This window comes from Epinephelus fuscoguttatus, linkage group LG11 (assembly GCF_011397635.1).
Source record: "Epinephelus fuscoguttatus linkage group LG11, E.fuscoguttatus.final_Chr_v1".
NCBI lineage: Eukaryota > Metazoa > Chordata > Actinopteri > Perciformes > Serranidae > Epinephelus > Epinephelus fuscoguttatus.
In genome coordinates this window covers 37,561,894-37,589,380 of record NC_064762.1, presented here as the reverse complement: position 1 = coordinate 37,589,380, position 27,487 = coordinate 37,561,894, and the positions used below count along the sequence as shown (strand labels likewise).

Genomic DNA, 27,487 nt, shown 5'->3' with positions numbered 1-27,487 from the left:
TTTATTTTGATCCACTTCATTGAGCATTTGTCCCTGATACTGAGTAAGACTTCTGAATAAAGCACGAAACAGCTTGCTGCACTGAGCTCCATACGACATTCACTCACTTCGGAACTTAATGGTTTTTATTTTATATTGTTGCTCATGCATTGAGGTATGTTCGAGAGCACATAAAGGTCTTGTGAGAAAATGTGAGTAATACTGAAAATGTTAAAGTTTGCCTACATTGTGCTTCAGAACCAACAGCTAGAGGAGCATCTGGAGAAAACTGAGGAGGTGAGCCAGCTGAAGTCTGACCTTCAGGAAAATGTAGAACTGGTGAGTTCTTTCCTTCCCAAGCAGTGATGGTGAGCTCTGGTTTTAGCCCAATGTCAAGATACATTTAAGGGTTCTGATGAAATACACAAAGAAACTTCCTATTCTAAATGTTAAGACAATAAATTTGCTCTTACATATGATGAAGAAAAACTGCACATTGCTGAATATGAGAATCTGGAATCGGATTAATTTTTATCATTTTTTCTTGGAAAAAGGACTGTAATGATTAATCAATTATCAGATTAGTTGCTCATTTTATTTTGATGGATTAATCAACTCGTCGTTGCAGCTCTAGTAATGAGTCAGCCCAAGACTTCCCTGGTGGTGGATGGGAGACATTGACCCTGTTATTGTCCACTCCTTTTCAGTGATTATTGTATGGAAAAGATCTTCACTTCTCCACTCATGTGGTTGCAATGTCTTTCAGATGATTGAGGTCCAGGAGGAGCTGAGAGAGTCTCAGGAGAAGATCAGAGTTCTAAATGATGAGATCAACGTGCTGAAGAGTCAAAAGGCAGAGCTGGAGGGCAAAGTAAGTGATGTGAGCGATGCAGATATTTCCCTCTAGATGCAAGAGCTCCAAACTCAGGCAGGACTACATTTTATACATAAAGAACACTCAGAGGGAACCTGTCACCTCTTGAATAGATTTTGAAATAATTTTATAACCATCTAAACTCCATTTACGTGGGCCAGATTTGTTAAATTTCTTTTAAGGAAACTTATTTAGTTCATGTCACTCTCAATATCTGAATTTACAATTAGGTCTCTATTCTTTCCTGACAGATTCAGAGGCTGACTGAGGAGCTCGAGAGCATGCGAGCAGAGAGAGACAGTCTGCTCTCTGGGAAGGAACCCAGCTGTCAGACCTCCACAGAGGAGATGGAGAAGCTGCTGTGCAGAGTGACATCTCTCACTGAGGAGAGAGATCAGCTGCAGGAGATACTGGAGGGACTGAGACAGGAGAAGCAGCAGCTCAGAGCAGAGCTGGAGGACAGGATGGAGATGGTAGGTTTTTACTGGTTCTTGTAAATTGTTGCTTTTGACTGATTTTTTTCATATCTTTTAAATCACAGTCTGCCTAGACAGACAAAGAAAAAATTTATTTTTCTATCTTTCGCAGGTTGCACAAGTCCAATGTGGGTTTAACCAGCCAGAAGGACTGGCCTCAGAACTGCACCAACAGGATGCCCAAGTAACCCACCTTCAGCAAGAGGTAACAGCAGTTAAGTTAATTAAATCTGATATTTTAGAATTTTCTTATTGTTGACAAATCCCATGGAAAGACCCAAACCAGCAATTAGTGTTTCCTACATACAAATACTGTCTATCTGTCTTCCTTCCTCTGTGCCACAGAGCTCCAATGTTGTCCAGAACTATTAAACACATCAGTTGGCCACACTGTTGTACTGGGTGACATGTTGCTCTTTTATTACCATGAACTCACACACTCACACACACACACTATAGTTTATTTTGACTCACATACACTGTCCTTCTGTCACAAATACTCACTAAAGCACCAAATGTGAATTAATCCACTCCTGCAAATAATCCCAACAAAGGCACTGTTTGTGCCAGTCAGAGTTCGTTTGCTATAAACTACTGTGTCCAATTGTTTCAGAAAAACACTCAGCCTTTAAAAATTGTTAAAAAAAAAAAAAAAAACCTCGCACACTCCTCAGTAAGAACCAATGGGTGGGGAAGGCAAAGTTATGAGAAACAGACTCACATACTTGGTTTTGGTCTCTTCATGGGATTTTTTGACAATAAGAAAAATAGCCTTATCTTCAAAACTCTGTTTCTTGACTGAAAATACTTAAATTATGGAATGTCTCCATTTTCTTACACAGATAGAGCAACTACAGGCAACTTTGCAGGCCATCAGTGAGCAGAAGAGCCAGCTGGAAGCTGATCTGCAGCATAATATGGAGATGGTGAGGGGGAGTTGTTTGTGGTCAAACTGAGATTTAATGTTTAAAAGAACTATATATGACATTTAGAGCATACCTTTGATCCAGAGTCTGATTCCGGTTGTCTGCACACGGTTCTCAACATGGAGACGGCTGAGCCAGCAGCCAGCAGCTTTTGGTGCTAACAGCAGCAGCAGCTCTGACAGAGTTTACAGTGTTAACCTGGGAGGGAAGCAGAGGGTGGGCACTACGCTTCCCCTATGACGCTATAGATCAGGATGGTGTTATTAGCAGTAACTGACATATGAGCGCAGTGCAGAGTAGTGGGGATTAGCTAACCAGTGGGATACACATATTGGGCCTCACATGCAGTAACAGGCATGCGAGGCAGACCTTCTGCCTCAGCAATAAACAGAGAAGCTTCTATTACAAAAACAGGAAGCATGGCTTTATTCTCTGCTCAGGATGCCATTACTTCACTATATCTTTACATAGCAAATAGTTGTTTGCTGCCATATTAATGCTTTGAATGATGTATACAGCTCCTTTATGTGTGGTCACACTGTGAAAAAGCTTTCAGTTTTTGTGTAGATGAAAAGAAATGCAACTTTTTCTCTTTGCAGGCTGCAGAGACTCAGAGCCTTTTGCATTCACTTCAACAAGAACTCCAAGAGCAGAATCAAAGAAACGCTGACCTAGAAAGACTCAGCCAAGAGAGGCAAGTTCAGCTAGAACAAGAGGTTAGTTCCTTACAACACATTTCACCAAAGCTATGTTTAAAGTCCCTTTTCAGAAGTACTGTGTGCTCTGTAATTCAGATCAGATCAAGAAGTGCTCTCTTATTTTTAGGTTGCCAGGACTCAGAGTCTTCTACATTCTCTTGAAGATGAGCACCAGGAGCTAAAGCAAAATAACTCTGATCATATGAAACTCTGTGAGCAGAAGGAATCTGACTTAGAACAACAGGTGAGTTAAATTGTTAATGAGGGATAATTTATAAACTCATCCTTCACTGTTGGTATGTTAGTTGAAAAGCCTCCCGTTTAAACAGACCAAAAATCTAACATAGCAACTTGAGAGTGTAATGTTGTGGTAAAATTTGCTAGTAATTTCCAGTTTTTCTTTAATGTGTTCTGTTTGAAAAAGTATTTTGCGTTTGGGTTGTTTTGCAAATAATTGGAAGATGAATAATCAGCCCATATCTGCTTCAACAGATAGCACAGCTGAACATGTCTCTCCAGACTGTGACTGAGCAGAAGAGGCAGGTGGAATATGATCTACAGCAGAACATGAATATGGTGAGACAACTGGTCTTCATAACGGAGTCTAACTGCAATCATACTTTTTTTGACAGTTTTGTAACTTGTTGATTGTAAGAATAATTTAATTTGTGCCTTTCCTTAAAGGATATTTTAGTTTTTAATACATTTCAACGGTTCTCGTTTTGCTAATTTTTCTGCTCCTGTTGACACATGTGCATATTTGATTGACTAAACTTAAGATTTTGTTTTAAGGCTTCCACAACACAAGAACTTCTGAAGTCAGTCCAAGAGGAGCTGTGTGAACAGAAGCAGATGAACTCTGATCTGGAAAAACTGTGTCAGGAGAAGGAAATCTCCTACGATCAACAGGTTGGTGTTTAATACCTCACTCTCTTATAAATAGCAAGGATTTGCTTTTATGAAGCTTGTTTTCAGAGCAGTGGCCCTTCTAATTGTTCCCTTCCTCACAGGTGAGGACTCTGACAGAGAAACTGGAGAGCATTGAGGCAGAGCGAGACAGTCTGCTCTCTGAGAAGGAAGCCAGCTGTCAGACCTCCACAGAGGAGATGGAGAAGCTGCTGTGCAGAGTGACGTCTCTCACTGAGGAGAGAGATCAGCTGCAGGAGGCACTGGAGGGACTGAGACAGGAGAAGCAGCAGCTCAGAGCAGAGCTGGAGGACAGGATGGAGACGGTTAGCTTTGGCTGAATACTATAAATTGAGATTGCAGTATATCCCAGGCATCATCTCTGAAATCTGGTTGTGTTGCTCGGGAAATACCTATGAAGAAACCTGTGTGTGTGTGTGTGTGTGTGTGTGTGTGTGTGTGTGTGTGTGTGTGTGTGTGTGTGTGTGTGTGTTCACAGACTGAAGACTATCATGGACTGAAACAAAACTAGTATTTCAAAACCACACTGTCAGTTCTACACAGCTGTTCGAACTTAATACTAATATTGTTGCAGTCATTACAGTAACATGACTGAATTAAATTAGCAAATTTAATTTTTTCTGCTCATGTGCCGCTTTCATTCCAGCAGTGTGGTAAAATATTTTCTAGGTAAGGTGAACTGATAAGTTTGCTCCCCCCCCCCCCCCCAAGTTCAATAAGTGGTTTTGCCAGATTTGCAGATGTCTATTCTGTTTTTGAAATCAAACTTCATTTATGCCAAGGAATCCAGTGAATCTAATGATATGTTCCCTGAAAATCATCATTTCCAGCACATACTGAAGTCCTACTGTTCTCTCTGTTGTTCAGATGCAGTGTGAGTTACAGCAGCAGCTCAGCTCTGAGCCTCAGTCGCTGAAAGAAGAACAGGAGGCTCAAACACTTCTGCAGGTTAGATTATGTCACTCATTTATTCTCATTCTTAAACATATTAATATTGTTGCTCATACGTTCAGGTATGTTCTAGAGCAGATATTTGTGAGAAAATATGGGTAATACTGAAAATGTTAAAGTTTGCCTACATTGTGCTTCAGATCCAACAGCTGGAGGAGCATCTGGAGAAAACTAAGGAGGAGGTGAGCCAGCTGAAGTCTGACCTTCAGGAAAATGTAGAACTGGTGAGTTCTTTCCTTCCCATCAGCAAGATACAGTTTGGGGCTCTGATAAAATACACTGATGATTTCCACTTCTTCTTACATTTCTGTCCTATGTTTTGTTTTTGTTTTTTTAAATGTTGTCTACATTTGGATTTTTGCAGATATTTACAGTATGAATAATCAGCCCGTATTTGCTTCAGCAGATAGCACAGCTAAATATGTTTGTACAGTTACTTCTGTTTGTTTTGTCCAACTCACAGCTTCAAACCTTAAGATATTCAATTTAATGTTGTATATGATGAAGGAAATTGCCACAATCGACTAATCGTTGCAGCTCTAGTAATGAGTCAGCCCAAGACTTCCCTGGTGGTGGATGGGAGACGTTGACCCTGTTATTGTCCACTCCTTTTCAGTGATTATTGTATGGAAAAAATCTTCACTTCTCCACTCATGTGGTTGCAATGTCTTTCAGATGATTGAGAACCAGGAGGAGCTGAGAGAGTCTCAGGAGAAGATCAGAGTTCTAAAAGATGAGATCAACGTGCTGAAGAGTCAAAAGGCAGAGCTGGAGGGCAAAGCAAGCAATGGGAGCGATGCAGATATTTCCCTCCAGATGCAAGAACTCCAAACTCAGGCAGGACTACATTTTATACATAAAGAACACTCAGAGGGGACCTGATGTGTGATGCTGGCTGTTAACGCATTTTGAAATTATTTGATCGTTATCTGAACTCCATGAATCTTTTACGGATTTATGATATTTCTTTTAAGAAGCTTATTTAAATCCAAATCTTATATAAATGTCACTTTAAATCTTTAAATTTACAGTTAGGTCTCTGTTCTTTCCTGACAGATTCAGAGGCTGACTGAGGAGCTTGAGAGCATGCGAGCAGAGAGAGACAGTCTGCTCTCTGGGAAGGAACCCAGCTGTCAGACCTCCACAGAGGAGATGGAGAAGCTGCTGTGCAGAGTGACGTCTCTCACTGAGGAGAGAGATCAGCTGCAGGAGATACTGGAGGGACTGAGACAGGAGAAGCAGCAGCTCAGAGCAGAGCTGGAGGACAGGATGGAGACAATGCAGACTGAGGTTTCTATCTGATAACTTTACTTCCATCCATTATAGGTTTGCACACATTTTCTGTATTGACAGTAGTAGTTGTAATAGAAAGTTTAGATTAAAAATGGTTTAAACTGCAGCTAGACTTAAAGAGACACTTGAATGACCCTTCTTACTGTTTCCTTCCTCACAGGTGAGGACTCTGACAGAGAAACTGGAGAGCATTAAGGCAGAGAGAGACAGTCTGCTCTCTGAGAAGGAAGCCAGCTGTCAGACCTCCACAGAGGAGATGGAGAAGCTGCTGTGCAGAGTGACGTCTCTCACTGAGGAGAGAGATCAGCTGCAGGAGACACTGGAGGGACTGAGACAGGAGAAGCAGCAGCTCAAAGCAGAGCTGGAGGACAGGATGGAGACAATGCAGACTGAGGTTTGTGACAAGTTGTGTTGTCCTCTGTTTCCATCACACTTAGTTTTGTAGTAAGGTAATGTTGAGACAAAACTCACTTGGTAAAGTTTTTAGCCCACCATTCTGTCATTTAACGTAGATAAATAACCAGCCAATATCTGCTTCAACAGATAGCACAGCTGAACATGTCTCTCCAGACTGTGACTGAGCAGAAGAGGCAGGTGGAAAATGATCTACAGCAGAACATGAATATGGTGAGGCAACTAGTCTTCATAATGGAGTCTGACTTAGCTAAAATCATATGGCTGGGCACAGTTTTGTACTCTTTGGGTTTTGTGAATAATTTTTTGTGCCTTTTCATTATTGGATATTAAAGTAGTTTTTAATTAATTTCTAAGGTTTACATTTCCCTATTTTTTTCTGCTCCTGTTGACACACATGCATATTTGATTGACTAAATTTAAGATTGTGTTTCAAGGCTTCCACAACTCAAGAACTTCTGAAGTCAGTCCAAGAGGAGCTGTGTGAACAGAAGCAGATGAGCTCTGATCTGGAAAAACTGTGTCAGGAGAAGGAAAGCTCCTTCGATCAACAGGTTGGTGTTTAATACCTCACTCTCTTATAAATGGCAAGGATTTGCTTTTATGAAGCTTCTTATTAGCAAGATTATTCCTCTAACTGTTCCCTTCCTCACAGATGAGGACTCTTACTGAAACACTGAAGAGTATTGAGGCAGACAGAGATGGTCTGCTCTCTGAGAAGAAATCCAGCTGTCAGACCTCCACAGAGGAGATGGAGAAGCTGCTGTGCAGAGTGATGTCTCTCAGTGAGGAGAGAGATCAGCTGCAGGAGGCACTGGAGGGACTGAGACAGGAGAAGCAGCAGCTCAGAGCGGAGCTGGAGAACAGGATGGAGACCATGCAGACTGAGGTTTGTCACAAGTTGCGCTGTCCTGTGTTTCCACCACAGTTAGCTTTGTAGTAAGGTAGTTTTGAGACAAAACTCAATTTGTAAAGTTTTTAGCCCACCATACTGTCATCTAACATAGCTCTGATACAGTATAATGACACAGCTTGAAAAAAAAATTAAAGGCAGAAATGGAGCTCAAAAAATGCAAGTAAAATTTGGGGGCTTCTTGACTGATGATTTAGACCATGCCTGCTTGGGGGGGGCAGCGGTAGAGTATTACAGTTGTATTAGGAAGAAAAAAAATCAGTGCATCCTTAATCTCTAGTTTTTAGCAAAGATATTTTGGTATCTGGCGTTTGGCGTCTGCAGTTTTCTTTTTACTTGTTGAAAATGTACGGAGATATGTGTGAGGTCATGTAGAAACTGTCTCCATTACAGCATTCATCTGCCAGAGATCACTGACAAGTTTATGTTTTTACTGTAAAATGTTCTGCTTCATACAAATCTTAGTCACATGTTGTTAAGAACAAAACCACTAAGATACAAGTTTTTCTTACATTTCTTTCCTATGTTCCATTAGAAGTGTCGTCTGTGTTTGGGATGTTTTACAAATATTTGGAATATATATAATCTCTGCTTCAACAGATAGCACAGCTGAACATGTCTCTCCAGACTGTGACTGAGCAGAAGAGGCAGGTGGAATATGATCTACAGCAGAACATGAATATGGTGAGACAACTGGTCTTCATAAGAGAGTCTGACTCAGCTAAAATCATATGGCTGTGCGCAGTTCTGTACGAATAATTTTTTGTGCCTTTCATTGTTGGATATTTAAGTAGTTTTTAATTCATTTCTAAGGTTCTCATTTTTCTATTTTTCTGCTCCTGTTGACACATATGCATATTTGATTGACTAAACTTAAGATTTTGTTTTAAGGCTTCCACAACTCAACAACTTCTGAAGTCAGTCCAAGAGGAGCTGTGTGAACAGAAGCAGATGAACTCTGATCTGGAAAAACTGTGTCAGGAGAAGGAAAGCTCCTTCGATCAACAAGTTGGTGTTTAATACCTCACTCTCTTATAAATAGCAAGGATTTGCTTTTATGAAGCTTGTTTTCAGAGCAGTGACCCTTCTAATTGTTCCCTTCCTCACAGGTGAGGACTCTGACAGAGAAACTGGAGAGCATTGAGGCAGAGCGAGACAGTCTGCTCTCTGAGAAGGAAGCCAGCTGTCAGACCTCCACAGAGGAGATGGAGAAGCTGCTGTGCAGAGTGACGTCTCTCACTGAGGAGAGAGATCAGCTGCAGGAGACACTGGAGGGACTGAGACAGGAGAAGCAGCAGCTCAGAGCAGAGCTGGAGGACAGGATGGAGATGGTACATTTTTGTACCTATAAAGTCATTTGCAACTTAAGAACATTAACTTGGACAAACCGACAGCTTCAAAGACACTTGTATGATGTCAGTTAATTTATGTTCTCTTCCAACTGCAGATTTCAGGCATCCAGGAGAGGCTGAGCGAGCAGGAAAATTTGAATTCACAGCAGCAGCCAGAGAGAGGAGAACAAGAGACCAAGCTGCAACGAAGAGTAGGTCCAAATTATTTACTGTCATAGTTTTCAAGGTATCATTTAATGTTTTGGAGAATCAATTTGTTCACGTTCTTCCCAAGAGGAATTGGTGAGGATTGATGCCACTGTTACATCTGTGTAAATATAAAACTACAGCTAGCAGCCGCTTAGCTTAGCTTAGCTTAGCATAAAGACTGAAAACAGGTGGTAACAAGTAGACTGGCTCCTGGACTGGAAACAATCTGCCTACCAGCACCTCTAAAACTCACTAATTAGCATGTTACATCTCTCTGTTATATCTATTAGCTGCCAGACTATTTCTTGGCTGGGTGCAGATACCTCCTGGAGTCTCCACTGATTGCCTGGCAACCTCAGGATGACCACAAGACTCCAGGAAGTTGCCGTGCCTATATTTGTAATTTCCTGTGCAGTGAGGGAATTATATCTCCTTTTATAGTTTGTAAACAAAGATGACACGCTTAAGTGTGTGATCGAAATATGGCAATGGAAGTGTGGCACAGTGCAGTAGCTTGATGAGCTATACAAGGGCATTACCCACCAAAGATGTGGTCAGATATATACATGTATTTGATGTAGAAACATCTCCAAACTCAACCGAGAAATTAGGAGCATACAAGTCACTCAGTATTTATGTAATCTTATCAAATATAACAAGCTATTTCGATCTCATGCCCTCTTGAGTTCTTGAGCCCTCTTGGCTCTGCTGGCTCTGAGGTAGATTTAACATGCTGAATCAGCGGGTACAAAGCTGACAAGGGCCGACAATTGCTAACAGTGCAGGGCACACTGCAAAAACTATGGCGACAGACACTCACCAAAGGCCCAGAGTGTCCGGTTGGTGTGTCAGGGCCCTTAGTTTCAGCAAGTGTCCCCATGTATCTGTTTCCGTTAGCTGTGATGCCTGTTTTTAATGACGTGTTACTGCCCCTGTTGTTGTTCTCAGGTGCAGCAGCTTGAGGAGCAGCTTCAAACATACAGGGAGAGACACAGTCATGCTGAAGCTGAAGCTGAAACCTCACAGCAGGTTTGTCACCAGTTCTACTTGAGTCATTAGTTGTTTTGTTTTTGTTTGTTTCATTTTGTATCATCTTCATTTAATTTGATTTCATTTGTTGAAATTATCAAGATCTCTTGTCACCTGAGAAACCTGAGCACAGCAGAGAAATAGAACAAAGATAAAATGCACAACAAAACACACAAGCACATACAAACAGCATCAGAACCGGTCACACACATCTCTAAAAAGGTCCACAATTTATTTTAAATTCATCCAGTGGGAAGAGTCTTTCAAGTTTTAGGTAATAATTTCATTTATATGGTATAAAGCACTGGAAGGCAGGCTTCCCAAGGGAAGAAATAAAAAGAGTTAACAAGTCCAGGGATCTGCTCTGATGAACAGCAGAGAACAGCATTCAGAACAGGTTTGAGGTTCTGCAGAGGTGTCTGACAAGGCAGATTGTAATCTAGATATAGTTTGAGATGGAAACGAGCCATATGCATACAAGATTGTATCATTATATATTATATTATTATGTTTTAGAGGTTTTATTTTGTCTCTTGTCCTTTCAGTTGCTCAGTGAAGCGAAGACAACCATCTCTGCCCTTAAAGAGCAGCTGAGCAGTTTGGAGCAGAGCACCAGTAGAGTCAAGGAGACAGCATCATCACGACTGCAGGACTCTACAGGGCAGCTTCAGGTAATGTCTCCTGTTATTTTGATTAATCAGCAGCTAAAAAGCAAAGATATTCTAGCATAAGAGGTTAATATAAATGATACCACTCAACTCATCATTGCAGGAGTCCTTCAGAAAATTCCAGCACCTTATAGACACTTGTTCCAAGTATAACTCCACAGCACTGGACAAGATGCAGTGTTCCCTGAAGCATCCTTATCTGGCCTCTCTACCAAAACCCACCATGAATGCCTACAGCACTGTGTGTCAGTTGCAGCTGCAGACAACTCAGAGTCTGGGAAACATTATGGTAAATACCAGTATTTTTTCCATTTTAAATTTCAAGGGTCTAACTGTTGATCAGGTGATAACCTGGAAACCTCTGCTCTCTTTTTCCCCAGGAGCACCTCCAGGTGCGAGCACAGGGCTACAGGAATCTGTTTGAGGAGTTGGTGAAGAAAGATCTGGCTGTTTTTGAGGAGAGGCGTCTGCAAGATGTGCTGCTGTGCAGAGCACAGGCACCCTGCTACTCTGTCAGAGACGAAGACTTTCACGCACTTTGGCACCACAGACTGACGGAGCTGCTGAACAAGAGGCAGCTCTACCTGCAGGTAGGATCGTGGGGCTGTGTAAGCAAACAAGTTAAAATGGGGCTTTACAGTTGAGTCATTCAGCAAGTAAATTTATCCAGAGTAGTTTCAAGTATAAAAATATTTTAAAAAATACACTGTAGGAGAATTCAGTGACACATATCTCACCAACGTTGTGGTTTTTCTAATCCGTGACTTCTGGATAACATGTGATTGTGTCCTATTCTTCTATATGTTTTCATTCTCTAACATTTCTGCATTGAAACTTTCTCATGACTCTTTTGGTTTTGTAGAAAATGGCCAGCATTTCAAGTACGCTGTGTGCCAACATGGCGTCTTATCCCAGTGAGCTGTCCGCTGAGATCAGACACAGGGAGAGATTCAAGGAGCAGCTGCAGACCTTGCTTAACAAGCAGCCATTTAGCCTCAGTGGGCTGGACAGCATCCTGAGCAGTGAGCTGGACCACAGATCTGCAGTGGCACACAACCGGAAGATGATTCTGCAGGTAGGGTTTAACATTCACTTGGTTTCAGGCTACTGTTCACTAATGAGAATGTTATTATGACTGTTATACTCATTTTATGGTAATATAACTCCCTAATTCCTCCACACTGGTTCTTAAATCTTCATCATAATTGTCTTTACTAGCAAGTGAGTTGCTAGGTTTATTTGCCTGTTGTGGCATTTCACTTGCTCGTCTTAATAATGTCATATTATGCACCTGACTCCTGCAGGGCATCATCGATGAACAGAATGGTCTGTTTGAAGAGCTGAAGCTGCTTGAGGCTCAGGCTGATTTACAACTCAGAGAGGAGAGAAGTAAGAGTTCCACTCTGCTGCAGGCACTGGAGGGAGCTCCTCTGAAAACTGAGCTCTCCCTACTCAAGGACAACCAGCAACTTGTGCTTCAGCTCCAGCAAACAGAGGAGCAAGTTGAGGTATGTCTAACGTATCTGTTCAATGTCTGATTTATATTTGCTTAAGACTACTGCCATCATGTAGTAACAGTGATCTTAAACTAGGCTGTTTTTTTACTCACTAGTTTATCCACTATATTATTAAAATCCAAAGCTCTGAGCAGATTAGAATCATTTGAGATGAGACACCTTTGAATCATCTTATTAAGTCACTTAAATAAGTGCCTTCTCGTACAGTTTGTTATGGGCCAAGACAGTTTAAACTCACTTGGTTGCAAATAATAAGTAGTTAATATTCAAAGATTTATTTATTTTTTGGTCAATAAATCTGCAGACACAAAGTGTGTGTGCGCGTGTCAAAACCTTAGATGTCTTCTACCTCTGTCCCATACAGCTTCACTGTTGTCTTAAAACATATAAGTGAGCCACACTGTTGCACTGGGTGACAGGCTCCCTCATCACCATGAACACATTCCTTTTTTTTTTTTTTTTTTGACTCAATCACACACACATACACACACACGCTGCACCCAAAGACTCACTAGAGCACCAAATGTGGATTAATCCATCACCAAAATAGTCCCCAGCAGGTGCACTATTTCTTTCTTTTTAAGTCATGTTTGATTACAGTGGGTTTCCTGTAGCTCCTTAAAAAGTCTTAGAATGCATTGAATTCATCTAAAAATAAGGCCCTGATTGGTATTAAAATGTCTTTCAAAAGTCTTAATTCTAATACATGGGTTTTATCAACTTTCTGACTTTGTATTGTAAAATAACGCTCAACGGCACAAACGTCCACTTGGACTCAGCGATGAACTGATTAGATGTTGGTGGTCAAAGTCAAGGTCACTGTGACCTTGTGTCCCTCTCATTCTTGTGAACGCAATATCTCAAGAAGAATAGAGAGTGAACTAATTAGAATTTGGTGGTCAAAGGTCAAGATCACTGTGACCTCACAAAATATGTTTTTGGCCATGTTTTTAAGTTGGAGAAACCCTGAAAAACTAGGTTGACAAGCTGTTTTTAGGAAATCACTGAGCCTTTAAAAATGTTTTTGTTTGTTTTTTTTGTTTTGTTTTGTTTTGTTTTTTTCCCCGCTGTTTATAAATATTTATATCTGCAGTAGGAACCACTGTGCTCAGGGGTCAGAGGTCTCCTCATGGGACAAAAATATATAGCTTGTATGGGTCAGCTGATTTCTTCTCTTCCTCACTCTATGCGTAGCAGTTGCATCCAACCTCTCATCTCAACATGGCACGACTGGGAAACTTGTCTATATGCAGGTGGTGACTGACATGTTTCTGTGTCCCAGGCTCTGCGTGTACATAATAAGCAGTTGGAGGAAGCTCAGATCAAAGCCAACAACAGGGTGTCCAACCACAAACAGGCTACCCAGCTGCTGCAGACAGAGCTGCAGGACACCCGTGCACAAGTTGAGGATAAAGACAATGCAATCCAAGCCCTTAGGAGCAAACTGCGAGAGTCTGAGGTTTGTCTTATGATTGCATTTTCAGGCCCATTGTTACAAACTTTATAGTCTTTTGTTAAAGCAGTTTATGTTTTGGTTTGGTTTTTGTAAATATTTGTCTTTCTGCTTTAGAAAAATGCATCACCCAGTGCTGTTGAGCTGGAAAAACTCCGCACTAAACTGTTCAAAATGGAGGTGGAGCTGAGTTCAGCATCTGATAACCACAAAAAAGAGTAAGATCCCTTTGGTTGCTTTCTTACCCTTTGCTTTGTTTCTTCTCCTGTTTTTTGTCTCATTTATTGACTGTTCTTAGTGGGTTGTTGTAATGTCAGGATTTCTTTGGTTCCATTTCTTTAGTTCTTTTTCAAAATGTGTTGGCAAATGGTGAAAGAGGCTTCCTTGTCATGTTAGAAATGGTTGATCAGTAATGGTTGTGTGGCAATTAAAGTTCTATTCTGTTCTATATTTTGTACTTCTGATACATAAAGGTCATAATCTGACCTCAGCTGTCCTCCTTTTCCCAGTTACGAGAAAATATAAAGGGGATTGATTCTATTCATTCCATGAGTGACTGTTCTGACCAGAGGTTTTTCCTTCTCAGGATCCAACAGATGACCACACTGATGAATCAAAAGGAAGAATCACTGAGGAAGCTGAAGGAGACCTTGAGGAAATCCCAGCAGGAGGGAGAGGAGTCATGTAAGTGTAGTTGTTGTTTTCTTTTATCTTATGAAAATGGCGTTATACGTTCCTTCAACTGTCAGCGTCAGGGGGTAACACTGAGTTTGATTTTCAAAACTCTAAATCTCACAAATATCTGAAACAATTGACTTTAAACTGAGTCCTTTAGTGTAATTATTCATGAAAACAAAATAAATCTGTACTCTTTCTCAATCTGCTGCTGATTACTAAAACCTGTTTTACACAGAGATTGCATTATAGGGCTGCTACAAAGTCCCTTCTTTATTTCGTCTTTGCATTTTTACACTAGAGTGTTTTTTTTAGACTGCATGCAAGCATCATTGAACAAAAGTGCCGTGACATGTAACACAACAGTGTCTAGTGTAAAATATAACATATACATCGGCAGCGCTTTATAAACTATAACAGTGGCAAAAAATGGAAATAACAATTATTTACCACCCCTGATTAATGGCAGCTGATTTCCAATTTGTGAACATTTTCGGCTGCTGTTGTCCGTGTTCGAGTTAGCTGCTAACTGCTATCAGCTACGTTTTACATCTCCTGCGGTGGGTCAAACCATAACATCTTGTCAATATGTCCCACCCATGATCCCATCCAGCTGACTGTCCCTTTTATACAGACGTCCATTCGGTGATGTTACTGCCACCACTGCTGGGTTAGAGGCGACAGGCAGTGTAACAAGGGCTTAAAAGAAAGGGGATAAAAACATATGTGGTTTTGCAATATTTTGATTGGTTTTATAGTGCAAACTAGATGAGATCATGTTTTTTGTTCTTGGGAGTATATATTAGCTTTGCCCACAGAGCCACTATGAACTCTTGAATAGCAATCCTACAGCGACACATTTTGCAAGAGCACCTTCTCTGCATCCTGGGCTTAGCACGGCCCCTGTACGATTGTAATTGGTTTAAAGAAATACAAACAACTCAGAGAGGTTTTTTTCCCTTTGTGCAGAATGACTGTGGGTTCAGCCAGATCTTTCTCCATCATTGGCACAGCGTGAAATAGGTCTAGCTGTGTAAAACTACAGCACATGCCACACAACTGCTACATCGCGATTTGATTCCAATCGGGGACATTTGTTGCGAGTCATATACCTCTCTCTCCCTGTTTCCAGTATACCATTCACTGTTAAACTGTCCATTAAAGACAAAAATGCCAAAAAAAAAAAAAAAAAAAATACAAAAGGTGCTCTTTCCTACTTGACTGGACTAGACACAACAGCCTGTAAGCTGATACTAGTTCAAGAACATGTGCCAGGTGTCAAGCTGCTATTTTTTATGTCTTTTGCCTTGGCTGTAATGTGTATTTGTTACCAATTTAAAGGGGAAAACTGATTTAATGCAGTTTGACACTAATGACATGTTGAATTCAGTCTTGCAAGGTGAGGACCTTCATGCCAGACTGACCAACCCCCGAGGTCTGGTGATCAAATCCAGTGTTGTACTGGAGAAGACTAAACTGGAGGAGGAAGTCAAACAGCTTCAACTGAAAATAACTGAGCTTGAAAGGTGAGATTAACCAGTTATATTATACTACTGCTTGGCCAGTTCATGTGATTCATAGCATCCCTTAGTCCTTTTCTAATACCTGTCCCTCTGTCACCATCAGCTTGGTGTCCAGTCAGCAGGTAGAGATCAACAAGTGGAAGAGCAGAGCCTTCAAGCTGAAGGTGAAGAGCAAGGCTGAGGTGGACAGGCCTCCATCACCCTGCACTCCCACCAAAAGAGGCCTTCCCTTGACCTCAGACCCTTCCAACTTCCTCAGCTCACCCAAGAAGTTTCTGGTTACTCCCAGGAAGGTTCTTGACTCTCCCAGGAAGGTTCTTGACTCTCCCAGGAAGGTCCTGGACTCTCCCAGGAAGCTGCTGGACTCCCCAAAGGTCTCTGTGCTCGACTCCCCCAAAAGCAGATTCTTTGATGTGGGCGGAAGCTCCGAGGTGCTGTCCAGAACCTGTCCTAAGCAGTTCTTTGATAACTCCAGCCTGGGAACCATTCCAGGTAAGCTACATTTTAAGTTTACTCCCTGCACTGTTTGTCACATAGTTTTAACATCATACAGACATTTGCTGTTTGTTTTGCCAGAGGTTTTCGACGTTCCTGATGAACCAGACACAGACATGGGTAACTGCTGTAATGTCACTGTGTGTTTGGGCATGGAGGGTTTACTAACAGAAGCATGAGGTGTTGGGACTTCACCAGGGTCACACTGAGCCTTGATGACTTTCTAATTTGGTTGTAGCTGAGAAATCCATTCATTGAGCTTTCATTTAAATAATGAGTTTTTGTCCAGGACTATGTCAGCAGACCAGACATTATATTTTAAAGAAAACAATCAATATGGAAGATGGAATATATGGAAGCCCATTTATATTCACATAGGGTTATTAAAAAACACATGAAAAGTAGGATTTTTTTTTTTAAGTAAACAAGCCAGAATTTTGTCTCCCAGTCAAAAACATTAGAATACATGAATACAAGGTGATTAAAAAGTTTGAGATAATACACTCAGTTTCCAGTAGGACCTGGTCCCTCAGGAACAGCACCAGGCTTTGAAGCCACATGTGGAATTACAATTTCTATATTCATCTCATGATGCCATGTTTTTTCCCCATAGACTTGCATTGTAAAAGAGACGTCTGTAAATCAGTGGATGGATTTTTTTCTAGCATCACAGCCCCTGCAAACTGACTCATATCACTTTCAGAATTTGATCCATTCAGTCTGATAATATGTCTAAAGTCTAGAAGAGCTGCACGATTAAATCATTTTATTCCCATTTGAGTTTGCAGAAGACTTCAAAATGATGTCAGAAAGACATTGGACAGAGGTTGAATTTTGGTTGGAGTGAAAATCGGGTTGACGATATTTCAGATATCTAATGACATTCACATTTCACGTTGTGTGGACATTAACATTATGACATTTTGTAGATATTGGATTTTGTTCCTCATACCTTACAACTGAATGTTGTTGTTGTACGTCAAAAGACATTGGAGTCCTGCAAAAAAATCCTCTCCTCATAATGGTTCTTTATCGTAGACTGTTTATAAAGATGGACGTATTTCCACTTCCTCCTACTGTACAGAAATGAAGCCAAAATATTCCACATACAACTGCTGCCATTTGCACTGGTGACATCATTTGTGTCATTTCTGCTGTATCGGGTTCCTGACCATACACCCATTCGACCAATCGTGAGCAGCATTATGGATTGCATGCACACCAGTCGGCACACAGTTGTCAATCATGACTCCAGACCACCTTTTTATAGCATCAAATGACAAGTTAGAACCAAACTTGCTAGCAAAACAAACTCTTGAACATAAATCAGCATTTTACAAACGACCTACAAAGACAGAAACCTTTTTTTGGGAAAATGATTTGACGTGTAAACTATTTAGTTTGGCCATTGCCCTATCCACTAAATGATGAGGGCGGGGTATATGGCCTATGCTGCAGCCAGCCACCAGGATCCGATCAAACTTCTAAGATACAGTCTATTAATCATGATTTATTAAATCAAATAATTTTTATTAATCTCGTAAACTTTTATTATTTTGACTTGGCTTAAGGGTTAAGATATGGTCTGGAGGCAGGAAATTTTACAGTTCAACAATAAATATTATTGTTAAAAATGACATCAGTGCACTGAAATAGTAAACTTAATTGGGAACTTAATAATTATGAATTACTCCAAGCATCTTTCCTGCATTATGTTCTGTTCAAAATAAACTTTATGATATCCGTCCATATTGGACAACATAGAAGCCAATACCAGTATATCTGTGATAGGCCAATATCGTCTCACCAATGTATCAGTCCAGCTCTATTTGTCAAAATCCATCTATACTTTTTTCCTGGTGAAAATAAGCTTCCATATTACAATAGCTACTCTACCTGGTTTTAAATTTGAACATTATTTTTGGCAGTACATAGAAATACTTGGCTTCTGAAATCTCAACCAAATTTCAGTCGCTATGAGAGGATCTTGATTTCAAAATGTCAACCATGGCAACTTAAGTATCATTAAAGAGCAAAGCTGGAGTATGATGCTGGTGATTAAATTCATAGACTGCCCTCAGTCTTTGAGATGCGTCCTACACAGGGAACTTTCAGGATGTCCTACTTTAAATGACTGCTTATTCAGTCCTGTTTGCAAACTTTCTATCAGCCTGCAATCCTGCACTTTTTTCAAGTGGAAAAACGCACAATTCATAGTTGTCATGTTTAAAAAGGGAAAATGAATATGGTACAGGTTAGACAGGAAGTGTAGTACTTTGTGCTGTGATAGCATAATACTGTATATTTAATGAACTGGCTTGAAATCAATATTGTTTGACTTATTTACTGATGCAAACAACAGATATACCAATCAGGTAAAAGACACAATGAATACAGACACCTGTTTAATTAGAACAATCATGGATAACTAATTTTACATGTGCAACAGTGTGGGTTTAATCCCTTTATGGACATCTCAGTGAGCAGTGAGGTGGATTTTATTATAGTACCTGGGATTTCTGTGTAGTAATAAAAGTCTTTTGTGTTGCAGATGCAGCTGCAGGTGCAGGCAGAAAGGATTGGTGGCCTCAGTCTCCAAAGCAAGAGGAAATGTGTAAAACCCAGTAAAAAAAAATCCATGTGCAATATATTTAAATGTCTTTTGTCTTTTCAATGTTTCGGACTTTTCTGTTTTGTTTTTATTCCGTCATTCTGTAGCTCTAATAATAAAACATCTTTTAATTAAGTAAAGGAATCTGTTGTCTCTTTTACTCTCAGTCCAGTGACTTAGTTTCTATAAAATGTGTGCACACAAGTCAGTCATTAAGTTTTTGTTGCACTGAATTACAGATGCATGGCTCTGTTTTGGTGACCAAATGATTCGCTGCAGGATATTATGTTGATTTGTGGCACATATACAGGACAGTACACATTTGATAATCCGGAATACTCAAGAATGATATTCTGATAATTTCTTCATATACTACATGCTGTACATGCTTAAGGAATTCAAAATGGAGAGGGTGGATCTGAACCAAAGGTCTGTGTTAATATGCGTCCAATTCCTCCAAAAGAGAATAGAGACCATATTCTTTCTTCAGTATGTCAAACAATGTAGGTGCGCCTCTTTTACACAGGTGCCTCCCATCTATGGTGTACAGTAAAGCCTCAGCGGGTAGAACTGAACCTGAGTGTTGTACTTGTCTTTCTCCAGAAGTCTTGCAAATGTGGAATTATATGGTGTTAAGGGGGTACTTATCCATAATCCGTGTATAACACACAGTAGATGACGGTCGGCATGCCCTTAGATTGGAGAAGCAGGTGGGCAGGAGTGCCATCACAGAAGCTAAGCCCTCCCTGGAGTCAATATATTTTCCTTGAGACCACCACCACCATAAATAACCATTTGTGTATTCACACCAAATATATGTATTGGAGCCAAAGCAATGAGCAAACAGCTCAAAGGGAGTGTGACTTATCACCAGTTGGCTTCTTAAGCTATGGGGGCAGGGCCTTCTCAATAGCTGCCCCAAAGCTGTGGACTTCCCTTCCTCCCCCTATCCATTTCTCCCCCACTATAGACACTTTCAGGAGTAACCTTAAAACATATTTCTTTTCTGTAGCTTTTAACTGCATATAATGTTTGCTTGTTTGTTTGTTTGTTTGTTTAGTAAAATAAATAAAGTTGAACTTGAACTTAAGCAAAATGCAAATCCTCTTCCCACACACAAAACCAGCAAAATTTAATAAGCCCACACATCATACACACATAAACGTGCACACCTTTTTTTTTTTTTTTTTTTTTTTCAAAGAAAAAACCCACTTGAGGGTTATGGTGTTATAAGGGTATTTTAAATAAATAGTAAATACAGTCTCTCCCTTAAGCCAGATCAAAAAACATAACTCCCTCCTTAGTGCTTAAAAAAGTGTTTGTGCCTCCCCCGTTTAGCACCACCCCCCTCTCATAAGTAAGGAACAGTCCTTTAGCAGTAGGCAGATGTAAACCGTCATTTAAAAAGTACAATTCACCAACACAGTAATAGGTTTTTGTGGGTGTCGGAAAATAAACTTAAGAGGGGGTAGGGTTATTCAGCAGAAGAGATGAATGTTAGATTTAAACTTCCTGTAATTATCAAAATAAATCCTGAGCTTTTACTTTGAAGAATAGATCGGCTGAGATCCTGTATTGCTGCTACCTTTGTTTGGCTGGTAATGGGACCAATCAGAAAACTTGTCAGAGGTGACGTCCGAACGTACAACGTCATTACGTTGTGTTAGTACGTCCCGCGCGGGAGCTTTGGTTAGGAAACAGTCGACTTTGAGGGAAACAAGAAGGCAGAAGGTAAGTTAATACTGCAGCTAAGTTATCAAAAGAAATATTCACATTTATAGCACATGATTGGAAAACATCGGTAAGACACAAGTAATATTATTGTAATGAACTTGTCGCTTCGCTGTGACGCTGTCATCGATCGAGCAACGTTGCTAGCTTACTTACTCCAACTCCATTAGTTACTGAAATGCAGCAAACTGATGGGAAAACAGCGCTAAATTAATGCTAAACAGGCTAGCCGCTTAAGTAAAAGTGTAAAAATGATGGTGGGGCTTAAAGCTGGTTCATAACACGAGTTAAGTATACTAACGTTACTGTGAAACTAACGGTTGGGCTTTTTTTTAATTGTTTTCACCGTTTTCACCGGGTTACGTCACATGTAGTTATTGGTAATTGTGTAAAATTAGCGCTACGCATTCGCTAACGTTAGTCTGCTAACTCACTGGGGTGTCGCCAAACGTTGCTTAATTTTGGAAACCAAATAAAGACATTCACTGCTCATTACATTAAGTTAAACGTTAGAAAAACATTTCTCTCAACTGCTACCTTGTCTTTAAGACCAGGGAAGCAAAGTCACGGAGCTAGAACGGCCAAAATCTCAGACTCTTGCTCGCTGTAGTCAGGACAGCATTGCTATTACCTGTCAGTCAGCCTTCTGCCTCCTCCATGTTAACCCTGTTCTCACACTCAGATCATGGCTATGAGGAGCGAGGCCAGGGTGGAGACAGAGGTGGAGGAGGAAGAAAACTTCGGGCCACAGCCTCTGAGCAGACTGGAGGTATGTATCCTCAACACACTTTGTTCCCTCTGAGAAACACTGAATTTACTGCACCCACTGTATACAAGTCGTGTCCCTCATTTGTCTGAGTGGGGCCTTGGTTTGGGGGAGGAAGTTTGCTGTTGGGGAAGTTGGCTGGGTTAACATCTTCATACAGTATTTGCAATTCAACGCTTCATGCACCTCATTATGTAAATGTGTTGTGTGCACTTTCAAATGTCAGCCTTATGTTTAAATAAGCGCCTGTGTCCCATAACAATGGCAATCTAATTAGGTCGCATTTAGACAGGTTAATAATCCATCACTGAGAACAGAAAGCCAGTCTTTTTCCTGGTCTTCTTTATTCCAACTGACTGTCGTTCTGCAGCCGTGGCATGGCCATGTCTCCTGAACCAGGTGCCGAATATTGTGTGAGCATTGCATCTCTAACTGTAATGATGCTCTGGTGTTTGAAAAAGCAGTTAAAAACCATTCATGTAAAGCTCCAAAGCCATTACTTCAGCAGGTAGATGAAGCCAGCAGGTTCCAGGTCTGACAAGGGCAGACCTTTGTTAATCTTGCACATTGTGTAGTGTAGTGAATAAGTGGACCACCCTGGCTTCACCTTACTTGAATTTACCCACTGTCCTTGGTTTAGGCCATAACAAAACTGTTCCTATTTCCCAACAACATTTGCAGTTTTCTCACTCCCAGTGAATTTCTGCTGTCTCTTGTTCCAATGTCTCTGCATTCAGCAATGTGGAATTAGTGCCAGTGACATCAAGAAACTGGGAGAAGCAGGTTTCCACACCATCGAGGCCGTGGCCTATGCGCCCAAGAAGGAGCTGCTCAACATCAAAGGCATCAGTGAGGCCAAAGCTGACAAAATTCTAGTAAGTAACATTAATCTTATTATTCAGTGCCCCAGTCTGTCTGGACAGTCCTGGTGTAGCATTTAACCTGCTTGTGTTCTTGTGGAAAGGAAAGTGGACGTGGGTATGGATATCTGTAGGGTTTTTATTTTAGACACACATGCATTTGTTGATTTGGTTGCTGTAATCACTGAAAGGCTAACGCCAACAGCAGCATTACTTATTATATCCTCCATAGAATGTGTAAATATAAATATGTAGCTGTCATTTCTCCATGATCATCCAGGAAAATGATTTTCTTAACAGAAATGTCAGGCCATGTTGTTGCAGAATAATGCTTCATGATCCAATGCTTAGTTGGAAAAGTTGTTTTTGATGTTTCCAGCTGATACAGCATCGTTTAAACACTCACCATTTGTGCTGTTTTCTACTCACTTCTTTTGGTTAGATGATTAGGGAAGTCCCTATGTCAGTTTAGGTTGTCACACTAGTAGGGCTGGGTATTGGTGATATAAGACAGTACCAAGTGGAATCAAATGTTCTCCAGTCAAGCAATACCTGCATTTGATCCTTTTTGTTCCCAAATTTAGACAAAAATACTACTTTTATGGTTTTGCTTGCAGCCAATCACTGCAAGCGTACTTTAATTTGATGTGATGTGTGATTGGCCCACTACTGTAGCAGCTACAGCCCATTCAGTTCAGCATGCTGAGATGCCACCAAATGGTAGAAAGTATGGATATACTATTCATATATATGTTCAAGTGTTCTTATTTTTCTATAAGTATAAATTTAATTAGTTTTTTGATGCTATAAAAGGGGGTGTGCCATCGTGACTGACAGCTGTGTTTGTCAATCGGTGTAATTGCAATTTATGACGCTGCTCGCAGTTGAGTTGGGTGGGTTTATGTACAGAACCTCATCTCAACCCTGGATCACTTCTGTACAGATTCTAGCCCAAAATGACATCGCCAGCACAAGATGACAGCAGCTGTATCCAGGATATCTTGGCTTCATTTTTGTACAGTGGGAGGAAGTGGAGACAAATAATTCTGGCATCTTTGTTTCCAAATGACCTCAAACAGATTAAGTATTTCTGTGCTGACATTAGCTGTTACTCAACAGCCAGTGAATACAACAATAATAAGGGCCAATATATCAACCCGACCAGTTTTTCTCTCTGTTTTTACTTATGCTTTGTTAGGTTTTTGTCAGGCATGTAAAAAGTACTGTATTTAGTAATTCTGTTATGTTTTATTGTTCCTTCCCTCTCAGACTGAAGCTGCCAAACTTGTGCCCATGGGTTTCACCACAGCTACTGAGTTCCACCAGAGGAGAGCAGAGATCATCCAGATTTCTACAGGCTCCAAGGAGCTCGACAAACTGCTGCAGGGTTTGTACACTGTGCATATCGTACAGTAATTCACCTTGATTGTCAGTCGGTAGCCCACGACAGACAGGCTCTGTGGTCACAATGTGAACTCAGTCATTACAGATGGGAGGAACGATTAACGTGTTGTGTCTCCTGCAGGTGGGATTGAGACAGGCTCCATCACAGAGATGTTTGGAGAGTTTCGGACGGGGAAGACCCAGCTGTGCCACACACTCGCTGTCACCTGCCAGGTAGAGTCCAGACTGACTGCAGAGAGAGACAGCATCAGTGCTATTCAGTAGTGGAAGAATGCACTTCCTGAGGAGACTGATAATATACAGGATATAGTGACGTGTGTTGGTTCTGCATCATTAAGTCGTGCAGGTTCTAAATGACTTATTACTTCACTCAGTGGATTGTTCTGTCCTTTGTGTCCACAGCTGCCCATCGATCAGGGGGGTGGAGAAGGTAAAGCCATGTACATCGACACAGAGGGAACCTTCAGACCAGAGAGACTCCTCGCCGTAGCGGAGAGGTGAGTCAGCACATTTCCTCTTCAGATCTGATAGATTAGCACCTAACTGGAACCACACTCTGTTGTAACGTGATTGTTTTTGTCCTTTGAAGGGAAAGGGCTGGAACTACATGAGAAACAAAGTCAAATTTCTGCACACCTTTTTGCATCAGAAGTGGACAATAGAAAGAACACATGGAGTTGACTTTCATGTGACCTCTCCCTCTTTCTCTCTCTCTCTCTGCTGTCAGGTATGGGCTGGTAGGCAGTGATGTTCTCGACAACGTGGCCTACGCCCGAGCCTTCAATACAGACCATCAAACCCAGCTGCTGTACCAAGCCTCCGCCATGATGGCTGAGTCCAGGTCAGTCAGCACCGAATGCTTGTGCTTGCAGAGTATTGTGTAAAAATGTACTGCATCAAAACTGCAAATGGATATAAACAGTACATGTAGACCAATCATGAAGTTTCCAACAGTTACAGCCAATACTACATTTGCTCCTTAAATCCTTAAAATATAACCACCGCATCCCTGACTGAACACCTACTGTGGTATGAACCCTCTGTACCTTTCTTTGTATTCCTGTATCAGCATCTTGATGGTGTCCAGTGACAGCAGTTATTTGTAATGACATTTCAGGATGAATAGGCAGGATAATTGTTCAGACAGTAATGTGTATCCCTGCAGCTAACACACACACACTCTTCTCTCCTTGTGTCAGGTACGCTCTGCTGATAGTGGACAGTGCCACAGCTCTGTACAGAACAGACTACTCAGGCAGAGGAGAGCTGTCAGCCAGACAGGGGCACCTGGGACGCTTCCTCCGCATGCTGCTCCGGCTGGCAGACGAGGTAAGCAGCTGGACTGTGCATGTGTACTCTCAGGGGACACATGAGACATTTCAATGTGGTAATCCATCAGCTATCGGTCTGACAGCAATTTAGCCCCTGGGGACAGCAACCAATATCACAGGATCTGTGCCAAGACCACCTTCTTCTGTGCGCTGGTCATTGTTTACAGTTCGATTAGCAAGTTAAAATGCTACATAGAGTCATGATGCTCTATAATAAGACATCTGCACATGAATGCAAATGAATACATTTTAAATAAGGTAATAAAAAGTTAAGTCATCATCAAATGATAGCTGGTGGGTATGAGCTTAAACCAGTTAAATTTAATGCAAACCAGCTGAACTGGTATTTGTGATTGTGACATGCCCTGGCAAAAGTAGCCTACATTAGCAACCTGTGCTGACGGCTTAACAGCGCTAAATCTAACTTGTATTTGATATAAGCAATATGAGAATGTGATTAGTATAAACTAATGGAGCCACTGGTGTCTGACAGTCTGTGAGCCAAGCATGGCAACATGAGGGAGATCAAATTTCACTAGAGGTGGGAAGGAGGAAGGACAGCACATGTTGTGTTTGTGTACTACAAAATTCAGATGTTTTTTGGGAGACCAGATGAGAGGGCTCGCTCAAGCCCCCTTAATGGCCTTTTTAGGTTAGGAATGTGTTCCTGTTATTTTGCCTCATCATTCTGTAAAAAAAAAATGTGTAAGCATAGAATAGGTGGGCATTGTTGTTAGGCCAGTTATGCCAAAATTGGCATGCTGGTCTAATCTTTTTTTTTTCTTTTTTTTTTTCTTTTGGACTTAATATAAAACCAGTGTAACAAGTTTCTACACCAACCCTAGGCCCAAGATTGTATTTCAGTCAGTGAGTCATAGAGATGAAAGACCCATTCAGATTTAAATTTCATTCTGTTTTAGTCACGCTCACTGTCGAATGTCTGTAACACACACTGAATGTACACTGTCCAGAGACATGATGCTTTTTAACCCAGGGGGTTTCACAAGTCTTTTGGCTGCCTCACTCCTATGTTGTGACAGTTTGGCGTTGCTGTGGTGATAACCAACCAGGTGGTAGCACAGGTGGATGGGGCAGCCATGTTTTCTGCAGATCCTAAGAAACCAATCGGAGGCAACATTCTGGCTCACGCCTCCACCACACGGTGAGTGACGCTGTTTGTATTCAGTCTCACAGCATGGTTAGATACTTTCAGTGTGTCTGTTCATAGAGCTTGATAGCAGGGAACAGGAGAGTGGGTACACCAAAAGGTCACCATGGTTTCATTGTTCTAACAGTGGTCTTGTCTTTGCAGTCTGTACCTGAGGAAAGGCAGAGGAGAGACGAGGATCTGTAAAATCTACGACTCGCCCTGCCTGCCGGAGGCTGAAGCCATGTTTGCCATTAACGCTGATGGAGTGGGTGATGCCAAGGACTGAGCTGGCAGAGAGGCAGAAAGCCGTGGGGTGGTGTTACATGTGACTGTCGCACCTGCCCATTCATTCTTGGACTAAAATGTGTGTGCAATCCTCACCCATATACCACTGCCTTCACACAAAGCCTCAGACTGACGGGTCCTCGAGATGAAAGTTGTATGATTTGGTTTGATGCTGGCTGACACAAAGTGGATAAGATGGTCCCAGCTGCAGATGTGGACATGGAACATTTAGGTTTTTTTCATAACGAAGCACATTTCACTCAATAAAGGGGAAAAAAAGCACTTCCCTGCAATTACGACACAGTATCTCATAATTACAAGATCTGCTTTGTTATTATGAGATACTGCTTCATAATTACAAGAGTTAGTTTCTCCTCAATTACACAAACATCTCATGAGAATGAGGTCTTTATCATCTAATTAAAAAATCAGTTGTCTCATAATTACAAAAAAATATAAATCCTGACATAATTGAGATACCTATTATTGATTACTTATTAGATCTTTATTGCATAATTACCAAATATCTAATAATTAATAATGAGACACTGAGTCGTTACTAAAAGTAACATCTCCATTTTTTTTCCTTTATTGAATGCAGTGCACCTCTGTAGTTTCATCCATGGAGTGAGTCAAAAAATTGTAAAAACTATATTTAATAGTTTGCGAGATCTCTTTTTATTTGTGTTTACGGTGTATCTGTTGAGTGGTGTCCTTTTTCAGTGTCTGAAATGTTTTCTGAGAACACTGTTGAAACATTATTTTGCGATCAAAGCATTCCTATACAGCTATACTTTTATATCATTTCTCAAATTTCAAAGTCTACACCATTAGTTATGTCCCTCCTTTGTTTGTCTTTACTAGAACCTTCTGTATATAAGCTTCTAAATTAAATTTGTTTTACTATTAAAGCGACTTGTCTCATCTGTTAGCATCGTCATCATGGAAGGATTTCATGAATTCATTGCTGGTCTTAAAGATGATTACACATGACTTG

The 27,487-nt window shown here is 40.9% G+C and overlaps 3 protein-coding genes across 8 annotated transcripts in view; 2 read left to right on the top strand and 1 right to left on the bottom strand.

Moving 5' to 3' along the window:
• cenpe (centromere protein E) overlaps positions 1 to 19,064 on the top strand; it is a 31,667-nt gene extending 12,603 nt beyond the window's left edge. The window contains exons 26-60 of one of the 5 annotated variants that reach the window (XM_049590594.1): positions 238 to 318; positions 746 to 850; positions 1,105 to 1,326; positions 1,442 to 1,534; positions 2,172 to 2,255; positions 2,855 to 2,971; positions 3,081 to 3,197; positions 3,446 to 3,529; positions 3,746 to 3,862; positions 3,964 to 4,185; positions 4,748 to 4,828; positions 4,972 to 5,055; positions 5,507 to 5,668; positions 5,888 to 6,121; positions 6,285 to 6,518; positions 6,668 to 6,751; positions 6,976 to 7,092; positions 7,194 to 7,427; positions 8,052 to 8,135; positions 8,343 to 8,459; positions 8,561 to 8,782; positions 8,899 to 8,994; positions 9,941 to 10,021; positions 10,567 to 10,692; positions 10,793 to 10,978; positions 11,070 to 11,279; positions 11,552 to 11,764; positions 11,994 to 12,197; positions 13,489 to 13,665; positions 13,777 to 13,877; positions 14,246 to 14,343; positions 15,725 to 15,860; positions 15,961 to 16,349; positions 16,434 to 16,472; positions 18,904 to 19,064. In XM_049590594.1, the coding sequence (XP_049446551.1) occupies positions 238 to 318; positions 746 to 850; positions 1,105 to 1,326; positions 1,442 to 1,534; positions 2,172 to 2,255; positions 2,855 to 2,971; positions 3,081 to 3,197; positions 3,446 to 3,529; positions 3,746 to 3,862; positions 3,964 to 4,185; positions 4,748 to 4,828; positions 4,972 to 5,055; positions 5,507 to 5,668; positions 5,888 to 6,121; positions 6,285 to 6,518; positions 6,668 to 6,751; positions 6,976 to 7,092; positions 7,194 to 7,427; positions 8,052 to 8,135; positions 8,343 to 8,459; positions 8,561 to 8,782; positions 8,899 to 8,994; positions 9,941 to 10,021; positions 10,567 to 10,692; positions 10,793 to 10,978; positions 11,070 to 11,279; positions 11,552 to 11,764; positions 11,994 to 12,197; positions 13,489 to 13,665; positions 13,777 to 13,877; positions 14,246 to 14,343; positions 15,725 to 15,860; positions 15,961 to 16,349; positions 16,434 to 16,472; positions 18,904 to 18,980 (5,028 nt within the window). In that variant the 3' untranslated portion in view covers positions 18,981 to 19,064. The remainder of the gene's footprint in view (positions 1 to 237; positions 319 to 745; positions 851 to 1,104; positions 1,327 to 1,441; positions 1,535 to 2,171; positions 2,256 to 2,854; positions 2,972 to 3,080; positions 3,198 to 3,445; positions 3,530 to 3,745; positions 3,863 to 3,963; positions 4,186 to 4,747; positions 4,829 to 4,971; positions 5,056 to 5,506; positions 5,669 to 5,887; positions 6,122 to 6,284; positions 6,519 to 6,667; positions 6,752 to 6,975; positions 7,093 to 7,193; positions 7,428 to 8,051; positions 8,136 to 8,342; positions 8,460 to 8,560; positions 8,783 to 8,898; positions 8,995 to 9,940; positions 10,022 to 10,566; positions 10,693 to 10,792; positions 10,979 to 11,069; positions 11,280 to 11,551; positions 11,765 to 11,993; positions 12,198 to 13,488; positions 13,666 to 13,776; positions 13,878 to 14,245; positions 14,344 to 15,724; positions 15,861 to 15,960; positions 16,350 to 16,433; positions 16,473 to 18,903) is intronic. The other 4 variants (XM_049590595.1, XM_049590596.1, XM_049590597.1 and 1 more) reach the window with 4 other exon arrangements.
• LOC125897389 (xaa-Arg dipeptidase-like) overlaps positions 1 to 27,487 on the bottom strand; it is a 649,571-nt gene that overhangs the window by 492,495 nt on the left and 129,589 nt on the right. The window lies entirely within an intron of this gene.
• On the top strand, positions 20,636 to 27,401 carry rad51 (RAD51 recombinase). Its single transcript, XM_049590721.1, has 10 exons — positions 20,636 to 20,694; positions 21,377 to 21,463; positions 22,198 to 22,335; positions 23,590 to 23,707; positions 23,846 to 23,937; positions 24,127 to 24,221; positions 24,452 to 24,565; positions 24,924 to 25,053; positions 26,096 to 26,217; positions 26,368 to 27,401. The coding sequence occupies exons 2-10, from the start codon at positions 21,380 to 21,382 to the stop codon at positions 26,489 to 26,491; spliced, it is 1,017 nt and encodes a 338-aa protein (XP_049446678.1). The 5' UTR covers positions 20,636 to 20,694; positions 21,377 to 21,379; the 3' UTR covers positions 26,492 to 27,401.